Source organism: Phodopus roborovskii, unplaced genomic scaffold (genome assembly GCF_943737965.1).
Source record: "Phodopus roborovskii unplaced genomic scaffold, PHOROB, whole genome shotgun sequence".
NCBI classification, from domain to species: domain Eukaryota; kingdom Metazoa; phylum Chordata; class Mammalia; order Rodentia; family Cricetidae; genus Phodopus; species Phodopus roborovskii.
In genome coordinates, this window is record NW_026126422.1 from 2,163,844 (window position 1) to 2,178,140 (window position 14,297).

The 14,297-nt window shown below is 41.2% G+C and overlaps 1 protein-coding gene across 1 annotated transcript; it reads right to left on the bottom strand.

The window, feature by feature from the left end:
* Positions 1–991: 991 nt before the first annotated feature.
* LOC127222934 (alcohol dehydrogenase 1-like) lies at positions 992–13,985 on the bottom strand. Its single transcript, XM_051185404.1, has 9 exons — positions 13,907–13,985; positions 12,224–12,325; positions 9,648–9,786; positions 8,572–8,659; positions 8,262–8,481; positions 5,886–6,146; positions 3,635–3,770; positions 1,749–1,887; positions 992–1,139 (listed from the first exon to the last, which is right to left on the bottom strand). Exons 1-9 carry the CDS (start codon positions 13,922–13,924, stop codon positions 1,115–1,117), a joined length of 1,128 nt encoding a protein of 375 aa, XP_051041361.1. The 5' UTR covers positions 13,925–13,985; the 3' UTR covers positions 992–1,114.
* Positions 13,986–14,297: the final 312 nt, after the last annotated feature.

Here is a 14,297-nt window from a genome sequence, read left to right on the forward strand (position 1 = left end):
CTGATGTGTGATAGTTCTCATTGAGACTTAAAAACCCTTTCATAGAAAATGCAGATACACTGCCAGAAAAACTAGGAAACAAGGAGGACCCTATGAAAAACATACATGGTCCCTGGGAGAAAGGGAAAGGGACAAAATCTCCCAAGCAAATTGGAAGCATGGAAGTAGGGGAAAGGGAGAGGACAGGAGAGGTGGGCATGAGGGAACAGGAAGATTGAGACAGGGAAAGAGTAGAGGAGAACAAAAAAAAATAGATACCATAAAAGAGGGAGCCATTATACATTTAAGGAGAAATCTGCCACTAGGGAAATGCCCAGAGTTCTACAAAAATGAAATCAACTAACAATTTAAGCGATAATGGAGAAGCTACCTTAAATGCCCTTCCCCAATAATGAGACTGATGACTACCATAGATGCCACTCCAGAGCTTTCCTCTAGTAGCTGATGGAAGCAGAAGCAGACACCCACAGCTAAACACTGAGCCAAACTCTTGGGACCAAGTTAGAGAGAAGGAGGAGTGATGAGCAAAGGGGTCATGACAAGGCTAGAAAAACCCACAGAAACAGCTGATCTGAACAAGGAGAAGCTCATGCACCCCACTCTGATAGCTGGGAAACCATCATAGGACTGACCCAGATCCCCTGAATGAGGGTGTTAGTTAGGAGGACTGGGCAATCTATGGGACCTCTGGTAATGGATCAGCATTTATCCCTTTATCTATGTGGGAGCCCATCCCACATAGAGGGATACTTTCTCAGCTAGACATGTTGGGGGAGGGCCTAGGCCCTGCTCCAAATGATATGACAGATTTTGACTCTCCATGGGAGGCATCACTCTCTCTGGGGAGCAAGAAGGGGATGGGTTGGGGTTTGGTAGGCCTGATAGGAGAGAATGGGAGGGTGATGGAACTGGGATTCACATGTAAAACATCCTTGTTTCAAATTTAAATTTAAAAAGTAGAGAAAAAAAAGAAAGAAAATCCAGTTTCACGTGGAATGCTTGCATGAGTACTTTATTGTCAGTTCTTCTGAAGAACAAAATCAACGCTGTGATGTGACTGGTGCTGTGATTTTGTGGGTGGAGGCGTCAGCAGTAGGAAGGCATCACTATGGTCTCAGAACGTCAGGACAGTGCGGATACTGAAATATGAAACATAAGATGTTGTTTCCACATGTGAGTGAATAAATATGCCTCACAAGTCTCAATAAAAATCCATCCAAGTGCCCAACCATTCCATGCCCATCCCTGTCACGAGGGTGAACCTTGTAAATTGGCAGTCCACCTTCTTCTGATCTTTCATGCCTTTTCTTGCTCTAAACTCACACAGAACATCTTACTATGACTGCCATTTAGATTTTGGGTCATAGTTAGCATTATTAAATAACGAAAAGCCTATATGCCTGGTGTAAGAAATGTCACAGTGGGCAATAACCTGAATTTATTCTTGCTATTTGCCATAGAGTTTGTTGAACCTTTTTAGGCCTTGTTTCATTTAAACTTTATTATAAACAGCAGCACTATAAGGAAGGATATCATATTTTGTCCATTTGAGAACTGTGAAAACTGACGCTTAGGTTTGTATATTGCCAATGTTCACACATCTGTGTGTAGAGCCTGAATTGGTGACAGGAGCCAGGGATCCCATATTTGTTCCTATGCAATCCCTCCTAATTTTCTGTTATCCATTTCCCTGTCATTAAAATAATATTTCCCCACCTGCCTCCTATAAATATATTGTTGAAAATTACCTCTTTCCCCCACGAAGCAGCTCAAATCCCTCATTTATTTTTTCAAAAGGTAAAACATGGGTGATTAATGGTTCCAGTGGAAACTTCTTAGCTATAAAGTCAGCCACAAGTTTGGGGACGGCATCTTTACTCTTATACCCTGGAAGGAGAGTAGCATCACTGTGAGATGTAGTCACTGCAGGCCGGGGAGTTAGACAGGAGACTTCCCAAGACACCAAAGGTCCTAAAAGTGCAGAAATCCAGAGGCTCCAACACCTCCTGCCCTGCACCAACATTCTCATTATGTCACCTGACACACAGGGCCTCTGGCCAATGAGGGCCGCTTATTAGTTCTTCCAAGGGAAATTACATTGCAGATGTTTGTACTCAGAGGAAGGGAGCCGTCCATATTCAGGTAATTAGCATAGGCATAAACTCTACCTTGGGTTTTCTGCATCCTATGAGGCATTTTGGGGCCTCTCAAAGACACAAGAGGATGCAGGCAGAAAAGCCCTGGCTGGTTTGTGGGGACAGAGAAGCCTGTCTTGGGATTTCATGCATCAGTTCTTGCTATAGAGAGAACAGTGATTTTCATGTTTTTAAACCATTTCGCCTTCTAATATCCAAACTTTTCTGTTTAAAAAGAAATTCTGGAATAACTGAGCCGAACTGGAATCCAGATGCAGAGAGGGAGGACAAGACCAGGCTACAGAAACCCACAGAGACAGCTGACCTGAACAAAGGGGAGCTCAGGGACCTCAGACTGATAGCTGGGAATCCAGCATTGGACCAACTCAGACCCTCTGAACATGGGTCTCAGTTAGGTGGCCTGGGCAGTCTAAGGGACCTCTGACAGTGGAACCAGGATGTATCCTTGGTGCACAAAAGGACTTTGGGAGCACATTCCCCACAGAGGGATACCCCCTTAGCCTAGATCCAGGAGGGAGGGCCTAGTCCCTACTCCAAATGACTTGACAGATTTAGATGTCCCCTCCTGGAAGGCATCACCCTACATGTGGAGTGGAGGGGATGGGATAGGAAGGTGGTGGTGGGGGAGCGTGAGAGGTTGGGAGAGAGGGAGGGAGGGAGAAGGAACTGGAATCGACATAAAATAAGAAAAATAAATCAATAAATTGAAAGAAATTCTGAAATCAGTTAAAAATTTGACCCTCTAAGCTGGAGAGATGGCTCAGTTAGTAAAGTTATTCTTTGTTTGATTTCTGACTTAATATTTTTATTGATTATCTGGGAATTTCCCATAATGCCCTCTGATCACATTCACATAATGAAACAGGCCACACCCACTTCCCAGTCATCCCTGGTTCAGCCCACAATGCTTGTGACCTTTCCTAAGGGAAAAAAATATACCAAGTCCAATGTATAGTCACTGGAGCAATGGTCAATCTCCCAGTGGCCAGCCCCTTAAAGAAAAATTAGTCCTTCTCCACCCCTACTCCACCAGAAGACACCAACTGTGCTGAATGTCAGCATCCATGGAACAATTTTTAAGAGTTCTTTTCCTCCAATATCTGGACTGTTTGGAGGGGGGGACTGTTTAGGGAGATGTTGTCATAGAAGCTAAGTTTGATCTCCAGAATAAAAAACACAAAACAAAACAAAATATTCAAACAAACAAAAAATATTAACTATAAATTGCTGATTCGGTGCTGGGGGAGCTTGTAATTCCAGGTCTGGTGAGAAGAACTGGTAGATTCCTGGGACTGGCTGGCCAGGACATCTAACCTGACTGTGAGCCTCAGGCCACTGTGGCCCCCTGCCTCAAAGAACAAGACAGATGGCTCCTGAGTGTGGACATCAAATATCCTCAAGACCTCCAAACACATTCACACGTCCACCCTGACAAACAAGAAGACAAGCAGAACTTGATCTTAGCTATAAGTACATACCACCAAATATTGCTCCTTTCCAGGTGCGACCCAGCAACAGCAACATGGGGTTCACTGAGAGGTTTTTAGCATTAGGAGGTACCCCCACAATGACACTTACACCACATGCTTCATGGCAGCTTACCAGGGCAGACATCTGGAATAAAAACAATATTAAAGTGGATTCTGTTGTGGTGTCTACTGATGATGCACAGTTTCAGGTCATATGAAGAAATGTGTGAAAACATTTTGTAAACAGAGTGAATGAACGAATTCATGTTTAAAATTATCCCTTACAGATTGACATGTAAAATAATAAATTAAATTTAAAAAAAAAATGCTTTGACTCCAAAATTCAAGGACAAGTTACTGGGGAAAAGGATTTCTATTTTTGTTTCCACAGAAAATGAAAAGATGTGGATTCCTTCCAGACTAATGTGGTTTGATCAAGCCAGACCACCTGAAACAGAGTACCAGGTGATCCTACATTCAAAACAGCTGGACAAAGCAGCCTTACAGACTACAGCCAGGATTTCTGCATCTTCTTCGAATCCCCCATGACAGTGCCCCTTACCAGCAGGAAGTAGTTTGGAAAGAACAACGCCCAAATTCCCAAATATTGTCTATAAATGTTTGTTTTCATTTAAATGGACTTGGTTGTATAAAATAAATTTAAAAAATTTAAAAAAAGAAAAAAATTATCCCTTACAAACTAATAAAGAAGCAAGCCTCAATGTGACCTTGGAAAGTCTGGGTTCTCCAAGAAGAATTTTGTTTCCTAATCACATAACTCTCAGGCAATCTATGAGTATGTTAATTCTCTTTTCATTTGTCCATTAATTCTAATTTTAAAGCTTCTATTCTGAGATAGAAATTTTGGTTATGAAGATGTAAGTTCTCATTCATCCATTTCTCAAACTCCCTTGTTAATATGTTCCTACTCTGGTGCTTAAAACCAGAACAGGCATGCATTAATTGGTTATGCCTCCGAAGTATGCATTGGTTTGATATTATTCTGTTATCTGTAGACATCCAGGAAAATTTTATCTTTCATTTGTTTTTTTTAATGTTCAATAATAGAAAATTATTTAGAATCCTCCAAGATACATAATGCCTGGTCTTTTGATTTTGACATTTAGAAAACCAGATGTCTTCATAACATATGGGTATCAGCCTCTTGTATTTCCAAATCAACTGACATCCCAGTTTAAGATGAGCAAGTGGGGAGAAGAGAGAGTGAATCACACAAGAGCGATAGCCCTGGGAAAAGTCAGAACCCTTAGCTTAGAACGACTCTCTGTCCAAAGAGGAGATGCTATCCTCTCTTGCATCTTCTATCATCTATGGCATCTTCTCTCAATTCAATATTGATAGGAAGGTCATTCTCATGGTACCGAGCCATTCTCTGCAACCACCTCTGTCAAGGTTTTGTGGAGAACCTCAGTAAGGGTCATTTCTATAGAATTCTAGAGGTCTCTTGTTGGGTAAGATGTAAATGGAGACGTACTCTTTAGCAATGGATGACATTTACTATTTTTGAAAGTAGTATAACGTGTACTTCAATACAAGCACAGTAAGTTGAGCAATAGTATTTTATATCGTTATCCCAGTCCACCTTCACTTAGTGGTTAGCACATGGCAGGTGGCTTTATGGAAAGTATGATACATACTCTATGTCATGTAGATAATAAACATACTTACAAAATGTGTATCTCTTCAATTAAGAGGTATGGCAGAATCTGAGAATTCATAATAGAAAGTATATACTCAAACATGTATATCTGGGTGCTTGCAGAGCCGTCTCTGTGTTGAAACATGATGTTTTATTAAAGCAGTCACTCCTCTACATGTTTTATAAGATAATACTTGGACCAAAATTATTCATTCTTTCTTTTGGCCATATGATGAAACTTGAAAATGCTTTTAGGAACATTTAGTTTCAAATATTATATAATATTAAGGACAGGGAAGGAAATCATATTATCTGTTTAAGACCAGAATTTCTGTTTGAGTTTGCTTGATGAATTGATTTTGACTGAAAAAGGTCCATTGTAAGTATTCCACTATTAAAGGAGGATATTACTTGATACAAGTTTATAGAACTGAAAAAATAAGAGTTTACCATAACACAGAATTAAGAAATTTGAGTAATAAACATGGGATGTACTATTACCACTCAAAAATAGCTTTCTGAAGCAGATTTCTATTTTGCTGTCCAGAGAATATTATAGATGGCAGAAGGACAGATCTGAAGGCATGCGACACTACCTACCATGGTGTCAAGCCGACCAATTACTTCAAAGGAAAAGTCCACCCCTCCATCGGTCATTTCCTGGAGCACCTCCTCAATGGGTTTGTTGTAGTCTAGAGGGTTGATGCACTCAGTTGCACCCAATTCTTTGGCCTTTGCAAACTTGTCTTTGTTGATGTCCACAGCAATGATCCTGGCTGCTCCAGCTGTTTTACAGCCAATAATGACAGACAGACCAACACCGCCAAGGCCAAACACAGCACACGTGGATCCTGGGGTCACCTGAGTTTTCAGAAAATAGAAAGATAGATGGAACAGTGATTGGTAGAAAATGCTCCAGGGTGTACAGGTACTTCCTTTGTCCTCTCTCATGGCTACTCAGACTTCATTCCAACTGCTGGTGAAACTTCTTCTGGCTACAATTGCCCGAAGAGGAATCCGCAAATAACAACTGATGTTTTAAAGCTCTGCTAACAAACTTGTTTAGGAAATATTATATAATACAAAGTAGAGTTTAGCTAAAGAATTACTGTCTTTAACACTACCATAGACAGCCCACTAAGCAGCTAGGTCAGAAACTGTAGGGAAAGATGTACCTCTAGCACAATTAAAGTCTAGGTTTTCTGGGAAAATGTTTCTATTAAGGTTTGTTCACAATCCTCCTGACAAAGGAGACAGCCCTGGCCACAGCTGGCTGTTAAAGACCGTGCCTCAACCTGGTGTTCTTTCAAGGGACATCAGGCAGTTCAGAGAGGCTGCACAGGTCACAGAGCCACTAAGCCTGGGTTTCTCTTCAGTAAAGTTCCACAATGCAGGCAGGTTGGCTTTAGGTAATGGTATTGGTCCATATTTTACAAACACTTGTGAAAGTGCTGTGAACTTCTCCCAGCATTGGCGTTCTGTAGAGATAACTGTGATGGCATCTCCACTTTATCAACGTCCAATTTGTCCCAAATGGCCAGCTTGGCAGTTTCTGACTCTATGAAACATGTTTAGTTGCTCAAAGTGTATCTTGGGACTGGGACATAACAGAGCATTGCAGACAACAGCATATGTAAAATGCCACAGCTCAAGATCTATGTAAGTTTAAAATAATTGCTGTGAGAGGCCAGTTTCTCTTTGGGAACTAGCCAGAACTGGATGCATGCTGTCACAGAGCTTCTTTCAGTGTGTGGAGTGGATTCTTTCTGCAGGTGGAGAGGCTTTTTCTCTTCTACAGAAACACACTCTGATGTGTGTCCCAGCGCTATGCACACAGGTTGGTACATGCGTGCTGTGAGCCTTTTTCATTTATTACAGAAGAACCAATTAATATTCTAGGTATCAACTGGAGAACATTTGTTACTATGAATTTGAGTGTGTATAAAATATATGCTGGGTGCTTTGTATTCTCAAATGGGCCCCAGAGACAGGATTCCTTCCCACTGGGTCATCAGCAGTAAGAGCTACATCCTCCAGATCACATACTACCTAGGCTTAGGTTTCCCTTTGATATAGGGCTTTAATGAATTAACAGTATGTATTGTAAATCACATCCCCCTGAGACTTAAGATTGTCAGGATGTTTTGCAAGTCACATCCAGAGGAATAGACTTAAGGCACCTGCTTTTCCCAAGATCCTACCTGCCTTCCTGTCTCAGAGAGATGAGTTATGAATGAGCCTGTGGATATAGAAGCTTTATGTGATAGGAAAAGACCTCAGGAGAACCTTTAGAAGAAGGCACTTTCAGAGACATTTTAGAAAGAACTTTAGAGAATTTTAAGGAGAAATTTTAAGAAGAACTTTAAAAGAGGTTTTGAAGTAAGAACTTTAGAGGAGAGAACATTTAGAAAGAAATCTTAAGAGAGCTTTTGAGATAGAATTTTGGGAAGAACATTTTCTGGAAGAAACGAGAGCCGTCCATGAGTGGAATACATGTGTGAACATATTTATTTCCTTCTATCCATCACACTCCTTTTAGAGTTTGCTGGACCCTGGGAGATCATGGAGGCTGGAAGTTGAATGTTCTCATTACATGGGTCATTGTTCATGTTTACTGATTGGGGATGTCCTTCTGTATACATGTTTTCTTATTGGTTGATGAAAAAAATACTGATTGTCCAGTCACTAGGCAGGAACGATAGGCCAGGCTCCCAGACTAGGAGGTTGGGGAGAGGAAGGCGCAGAGAAGCAGGGAAGAGATGCCCTGTGGCAGAAGGGCTAACATGCCAGATTACAGGTAACATTAACTTGTGGCAATGCATAGATTAATAGAAATGGGTTAATAATTAAGACAGAGCTAGCCAATAAGAAGTGTGGGCCATCAGCCAAACATTTTATACTCAATGTAAGTCCTTGTTTATTTTAGCAAAGCGGATGTGGGACCAAGTAGGAAAGAAACCCCCATCCTCATCTTACCTTGGCGACTTGGACAGCAGAGCCATAGCCGGTTGAGAACCCACAGCCGATGAGGCAGACTTTCTCGAGTGGTGAAGCTCCGTCGATTTTAGCTACTGCTATCTCATCTACCACAGTGTACTGCGAGAACGTGCTGGTGCCCAGGAAGTTATGGATTGGCTTTCCTCTGCAGGTGAACCTGGTGGTGCCGTCCAGCATGGTCCCCCTCGGCTTTACCAAACTGGCCAGAGAAACACAGGCATAACAAGGATATGAGACAGAACAAAAGCAGTGTGCTGCCTAAGTGTAGGAGAAGACATTAGAAACGTACTCGTTTTTTGCACACAAGTTGCTTTCCGGGTGCTTGCAAACCCTGCATTTCCCGCACTGGGGAGAGAAGAGTGGGATGACTTTATCACCTGCAGGGAAACAACAAAACGACTTCAGTGTCTGTCCAGGAAATAATGAAGCAAACACATGAGACCCACACGTAGAGACGCGTGTCTTTGAAAAGTCACCTAGTGATAGGACCCGACCGCACTATAATTCATGGGTCGTTACCTCCCAGCCTTGCTATTCATCCAGGTTTATATGTGCCTGAAGATCCACAAAGAGAAAGAGGAGATGTCCATAGCAGTTAACCTTGTTGTGTGCCTCAGTTTCTCTTGGGGACTTTCACATATTAGTCTAATCAAATCTTGTATATTCTCACTGCTAAGTATAAATATATGCCTTAGTGGCAATGAGTTACCAACTTACTATGTTAGCATAGGATGTTGGAGAGATCTGACATTTTGTCTAATAGTTACAATAAAACTAAAATAAAACCAAGCACAACATAGGACATATTTTCTAGTAATCATAATGTATTAAACTTGATCATAGGATAAAATTAAAGTGAGAATTATGATAACTATTTTTTTTTTACTTTTAAAAAGATTTGTATGGTTTTTATGTTCATGTGGGAGTACCAGTGTGTACATGCCACTTGTGTGTGGGTGCCCTTGGAAGCCAGCAGGGGACATTGGGTCCCCTAGGGCAGGAGTTACAGGTCATTCTGAATTGTCCAACTGGGTACTCTAGAAGAACAGGATGTGACTTTAATCACAGAGTCATTTCTCCATTGCCCAGGGTTCAGCTCTTCAAAGTGATTGTGCTTCTCTTAGTATTAAAGGAATACTTAAAATAATAATCCTAGTTATCTTCAGAGGAAGCATAATAAAATATGACAAAGAAGTGATAACTTACTACAGAAATCTGTTTTTAATAATGAAATAAATGTCGACTTTTGCTGTTTGTTGATTACATGATTAATTATGTCTCCCACTGCCTCGACTTCCTCTCTTAGGAATAATGCTCTTGGCATCAGAACCAAAACCCAGGTCCGGAGGATAGAGGATTCTGTACCTGGTTTCACAGAAGTCACCCCTTCTCCGATGCTCTCCACAATACCGGCTCCCTCATGGCCTAAAACTACAGGAAAAGGTGAGACCATGCTTCCACTAACCACGTGATCGTCTGAGCGGCAGACCCCCGTGGCCACCATCTACAAATTAGACAGAGAGTTCACTCAGCAAAGTTTGCAGCTGTGGGGTTTAACATACTGTTCTGAACCCGGGCTTCTGAGGATTCGCTAACATTCTCTATTGTTTTCAAATTCAAACATTCAATTTAGGTCCAAGATTTTCTTGTGCTTTCATTTGTCTTTTCCCAATTAAATACCTTAAGCATCAATTATCATCTTGTGAAGTAAGTGACTGTAAAATATGTACTTTATACAACATAAATCCAGGCACACTAAACCTCTTAGAAGAGAACGTTGGAGGTCCCCTTGAACTAATTGGTGCAAGAGACTGCTTCCTGAACATAACTCCAGTAGCACAGACACTGGGGTCGACAATTAGTAATGGGACCTCCAGAAACTGAGAAGCTTCTGTAAGGCAAAGGACACAGTCCCACAGAATGGGAAAAGATCTTCACTAACCCCACATCTGACAGAGGGTTGATTTCCAAAATATACAGAGAATGTAAGAAGCTAGTCAGCAAAACACCAAATAATCCAATTAAAAACTGTAAAAACTGGAGATCAGAACTAAATAGAGAATTCTCAATAGAAGAATCTAAAATGGCTGAAAGACACTTAAGAAAGTGCTCAACATCCTTAGACATCATGGAAATGCAAATCAAAACAACTCTGAGATGCCATCTTACTCCTGTCAGAATGGTTAAAATCAAAAACATTAAGGACAGTTTATGCTGGAGAGAATGTGGAAAAAAGGGGAACACTCCTCCATTGATGGTGAGAGTGAAAAGTTGTGAAGCCACTTTGGAAATCAGTATGGTGGTCTCTCAGGAAAGTTGGAATCAGTCTACCTCAAGATCCAGCAATTTCAGTCATGGGCATATATTCAAAAGAATGCACATTCATGCCACAAGGACATCTATTCAACTATGTTCATAGCAGCATTGTTTGTAATAACCAGAACCTGTAAGCAACCTAGATGCCCCTCAACTGAATGGATAGAGAAAATGTGGTACATTTACACAATGGAATACTACTCAGCAGAAAAAGAAAACAAAGATAAAACAAACAAACAACCAACAACAACCCCCCCCAAAATAAAACAAACAACAATGAACTCTTAAAATTTGAAGGCAAATGGATGGAACTGGAAGGAACCATCCTGAATGAGGTAACCCAGTCACAGAATGACAATCATGGTATGTACTCACTCATATATGTATATTAGACATGGAGCAAAGGACTATCAGCCTATTATCCATACTACCAGAGAAACTAGGAAACAGGGAAGACCCTACGAGAGAAACACATGGCTCCCCAGAGAAGGGGAAAGGGACAAGATCTCTTGAGCAAATTGGGAAGTGTGGGGGTATTGGGAGGGCGGTAAGAAACAGAGAAGGGAAGGGAGGAGGGAGGAGAACATGAGGGGTCAGGAAGACTGAGTCGGGGGAAGAATAGAAGATAGCAAGAAAAGAGATACCTTAATAGAGGGAGCCATTATAGGTTTAAAGAGAAATCTGGCACTAGGGAAATGCCCAGAAATCCATAAGAATGACCCAACTAATATTTAAGCAATAGAGGAGAGGCTATCTTAAATGTCCTTCCCCTATAATGAGATTGATGACTACCTTATAAGCCATCCTGGAGCCTTCATCCAGTAGCTGATGGAAACAGAATTAGACACCCACAGCAAAACACTGAGCTGAACTCCTGGAATCCAGTTGCAGGGAGGGAGGTCAAGACCATGTTGGAGAAACTCCCAGAAACAGCTTACCTGACCAAGTAAGACCATAGGGATCCCAGTCTTATAGTTGGACAGAACCAAGCCCTCTGAATGTGGGTGCCAGTTAGGAGGCCTGGTCAATCTATGGGGCCTCTGATTGTGGATCAGTATTTATCCCTAGTGCACCAATGAACTTTGGGAGCCCATTCCCCATGGAGGGATACTCTCTCAGCCTAGATACATGGAGGAGGGCCTAGGCCTTCCCCCAAAATTATGTGACAGACTTTGATGATGCCCCTTAGTAAGACTTACTCTGGACAGTGGATGGGGGTGGGGGTAGGATGGGGGAGTCGGTGGGGGTATGGGAGGATGGGAGTGAGAGGGAACTGGGGTAAAATAGATTGTTTCTAAATTAAATAAATAAAAGAAATAGGAAATGAGCACCAAGGAATTGCCTAATATTAACTGGTTTTTAGATATTAATTGATTTTAAGAATCAAGATGCTTAGTACTTTACAAACATAAATGTTTTTTTTTTTAAAATTCATGGATTATGTTAAACATGCTTTTTAGTCACTTCGAACTTTTAGCAGTTATCAATAGCTTGCCTTAGTAACAGCTTTATTCATTGTCAGGGCAAGCCTCTTCAAAGGGGCTATTAATGGAGTTTTGCATAGGTCTCTGGAGTTTTCTGAGTTTTTCAAACCTAATGTTCTAGATGGTCAAAGTGGGGCTTACCTTAATGCGAACTTCATGGGCCTTGGGAGGTGCAACTTCTATGTCCTCGATGGAGAAGGGCTTGTGAGTTTCCCATAGCACAGCTGCTTTGCACTTGATGACCTGGGAGATAAAGGGTTACATCACCTCCAAGGAGATCACTGCCCCCATGAAATCTGTCCCAGGGTCTGCCACCCATTGTTACACACAAACAGATATATCTCATTTACAATAAAAAAAATATTAAAAACCGATGACACTATAGCCCAAGGTCTGGAAAATTCAACTAAATGTAATGCACCTGGGCGAATTGGTGTATGCTCCTTCAGGCTCTGCTTATACTATTTTTTTCCTTGATTGTCACTGGTACTGTTCTGAAAGAGGTTGTTTGACCAAAATCATTGTGTTATGTTTAATTCTAAATGATAATTATTAATATATTTTTGTAGTACTAGGGGCAGAACCCAGAATTTTGTGCATTCAGGCAAGTACTCTGTCACAGATTTAGCCCCCAGATTTTGGATTTCTGAGACAATATTCTAATAATAAGCCCAGGCTGACCTTGAACTAGTAACCTTTCTGTCTTGGCCCTCCTAGTGCTGGGATTTCAGAAATATTCGGCCATAAAGTCACACAAACCAGTGATTACCACAGTGCTGCTATTGATCCTGTACCTAAGAGCCCGGGATTCCCTGGCCCCTCAATTCTTGTTTGGTTGATATAATTGGGTTTCCACTTAACTGTACCATCTTTTTTCCTAACTACTTTTCTTTGAGATGTAATAAGTCATTCTAAACTGTTCTAAATATGAACTGGAATAAAAATACCTGACACTGGCCCCTTCTGAGATCCCCAACCCATCCTTTCAACAGGAGTGGTGTCTCACTGTGTATGCAGAAGCCTCTGCACATTCCAACACCCAGTTCTCACTGTGAGCTTTGGGACTTTGACCCACTCCTAAAATAGCACCTGAGCCAACAAAAAGACAGGCTTTTATAATTAAGCAATGAGACATCACAAATCAGTTAATTATTATAAATGACTGCTTGTATCCCAGTACCACACATATTGAACAAGGGACTGTGGCTTGTGGAAACTTAGTACCATGTGTGTGTATTCTTTGTCTTGACAGTTTTTCTTAAGGTTAGAGAGTGTTGTATAGAATTTTTAGAAGTTTTGTGAGCTGTCCAAATCCCAATGGCACAGTAATGTAATCTTACTGTCCACGATCTGAATGCTTTGAAATCAATCCACCTCTTGTCAGAAATTTATCTACAGGTTACAGGGACAGTTCTATATAACAGTCAAATCCTGTTATGAAACTCTGGTCAAACTTAATGTTGTTGTCTTCATATAAAAATACAGAATTATAAGACTAGAATGCTATTTGATGTCTTACTATAAACACAGACTTTACATAAAAGATCTTTTTAAAACTTCCTACTTACAAAGTAGTCACAGTTGGCCGAAAATAAATTCCCACTGCAAAATTAAAGAGGAGGTGAAGACATTCCCAGAGCTGGATTATATGCACTCTTGTTAAAGATATTTCGTAGCAGTCTAGTTGCACTGTAGCCCGGTGCATATGCTGTACTGTAACATAGTTTCACATTGTATTTCATTGCATGCTATTCCTGAGTTAGCAATCTTCATCTTTTGCATACTAATAAGAATAAATTTACAACAGTAAGATGTTTTTCTTACTTTTCCAGCTGTGCTCATGCTGTCTGTCCTTGCTGCTGTTTGTAGACTGATGGGTCCCGTAGGCTTCCTCCCTCCTCCAGTGCACCGGGCCAAGGTTGCACACGAATTTTGTTAGCCGTGGTGTCAGCTGATTGCACATGTGATCTGGTCCTTTATGACACGCCTAGCAGTTTATTCTCCCTCCAGTTAATTAGAAAGATAGAGCACTGGCCTGACAAGGAAACTTGCTCTAGGGATGTGCTGGTGGACACACTTTGTTTTCAATCTGAGCTTTCCCTTTCTCAGCTGCTCTCTCCCTTCCACTGACAGCATAGAGCTCTCTCTTCCTTTGTCTCAATGAAGCTGTAACTTAAAGTCCACATGGTGCCTGGTATGGAGGAGAGGGCGTGGA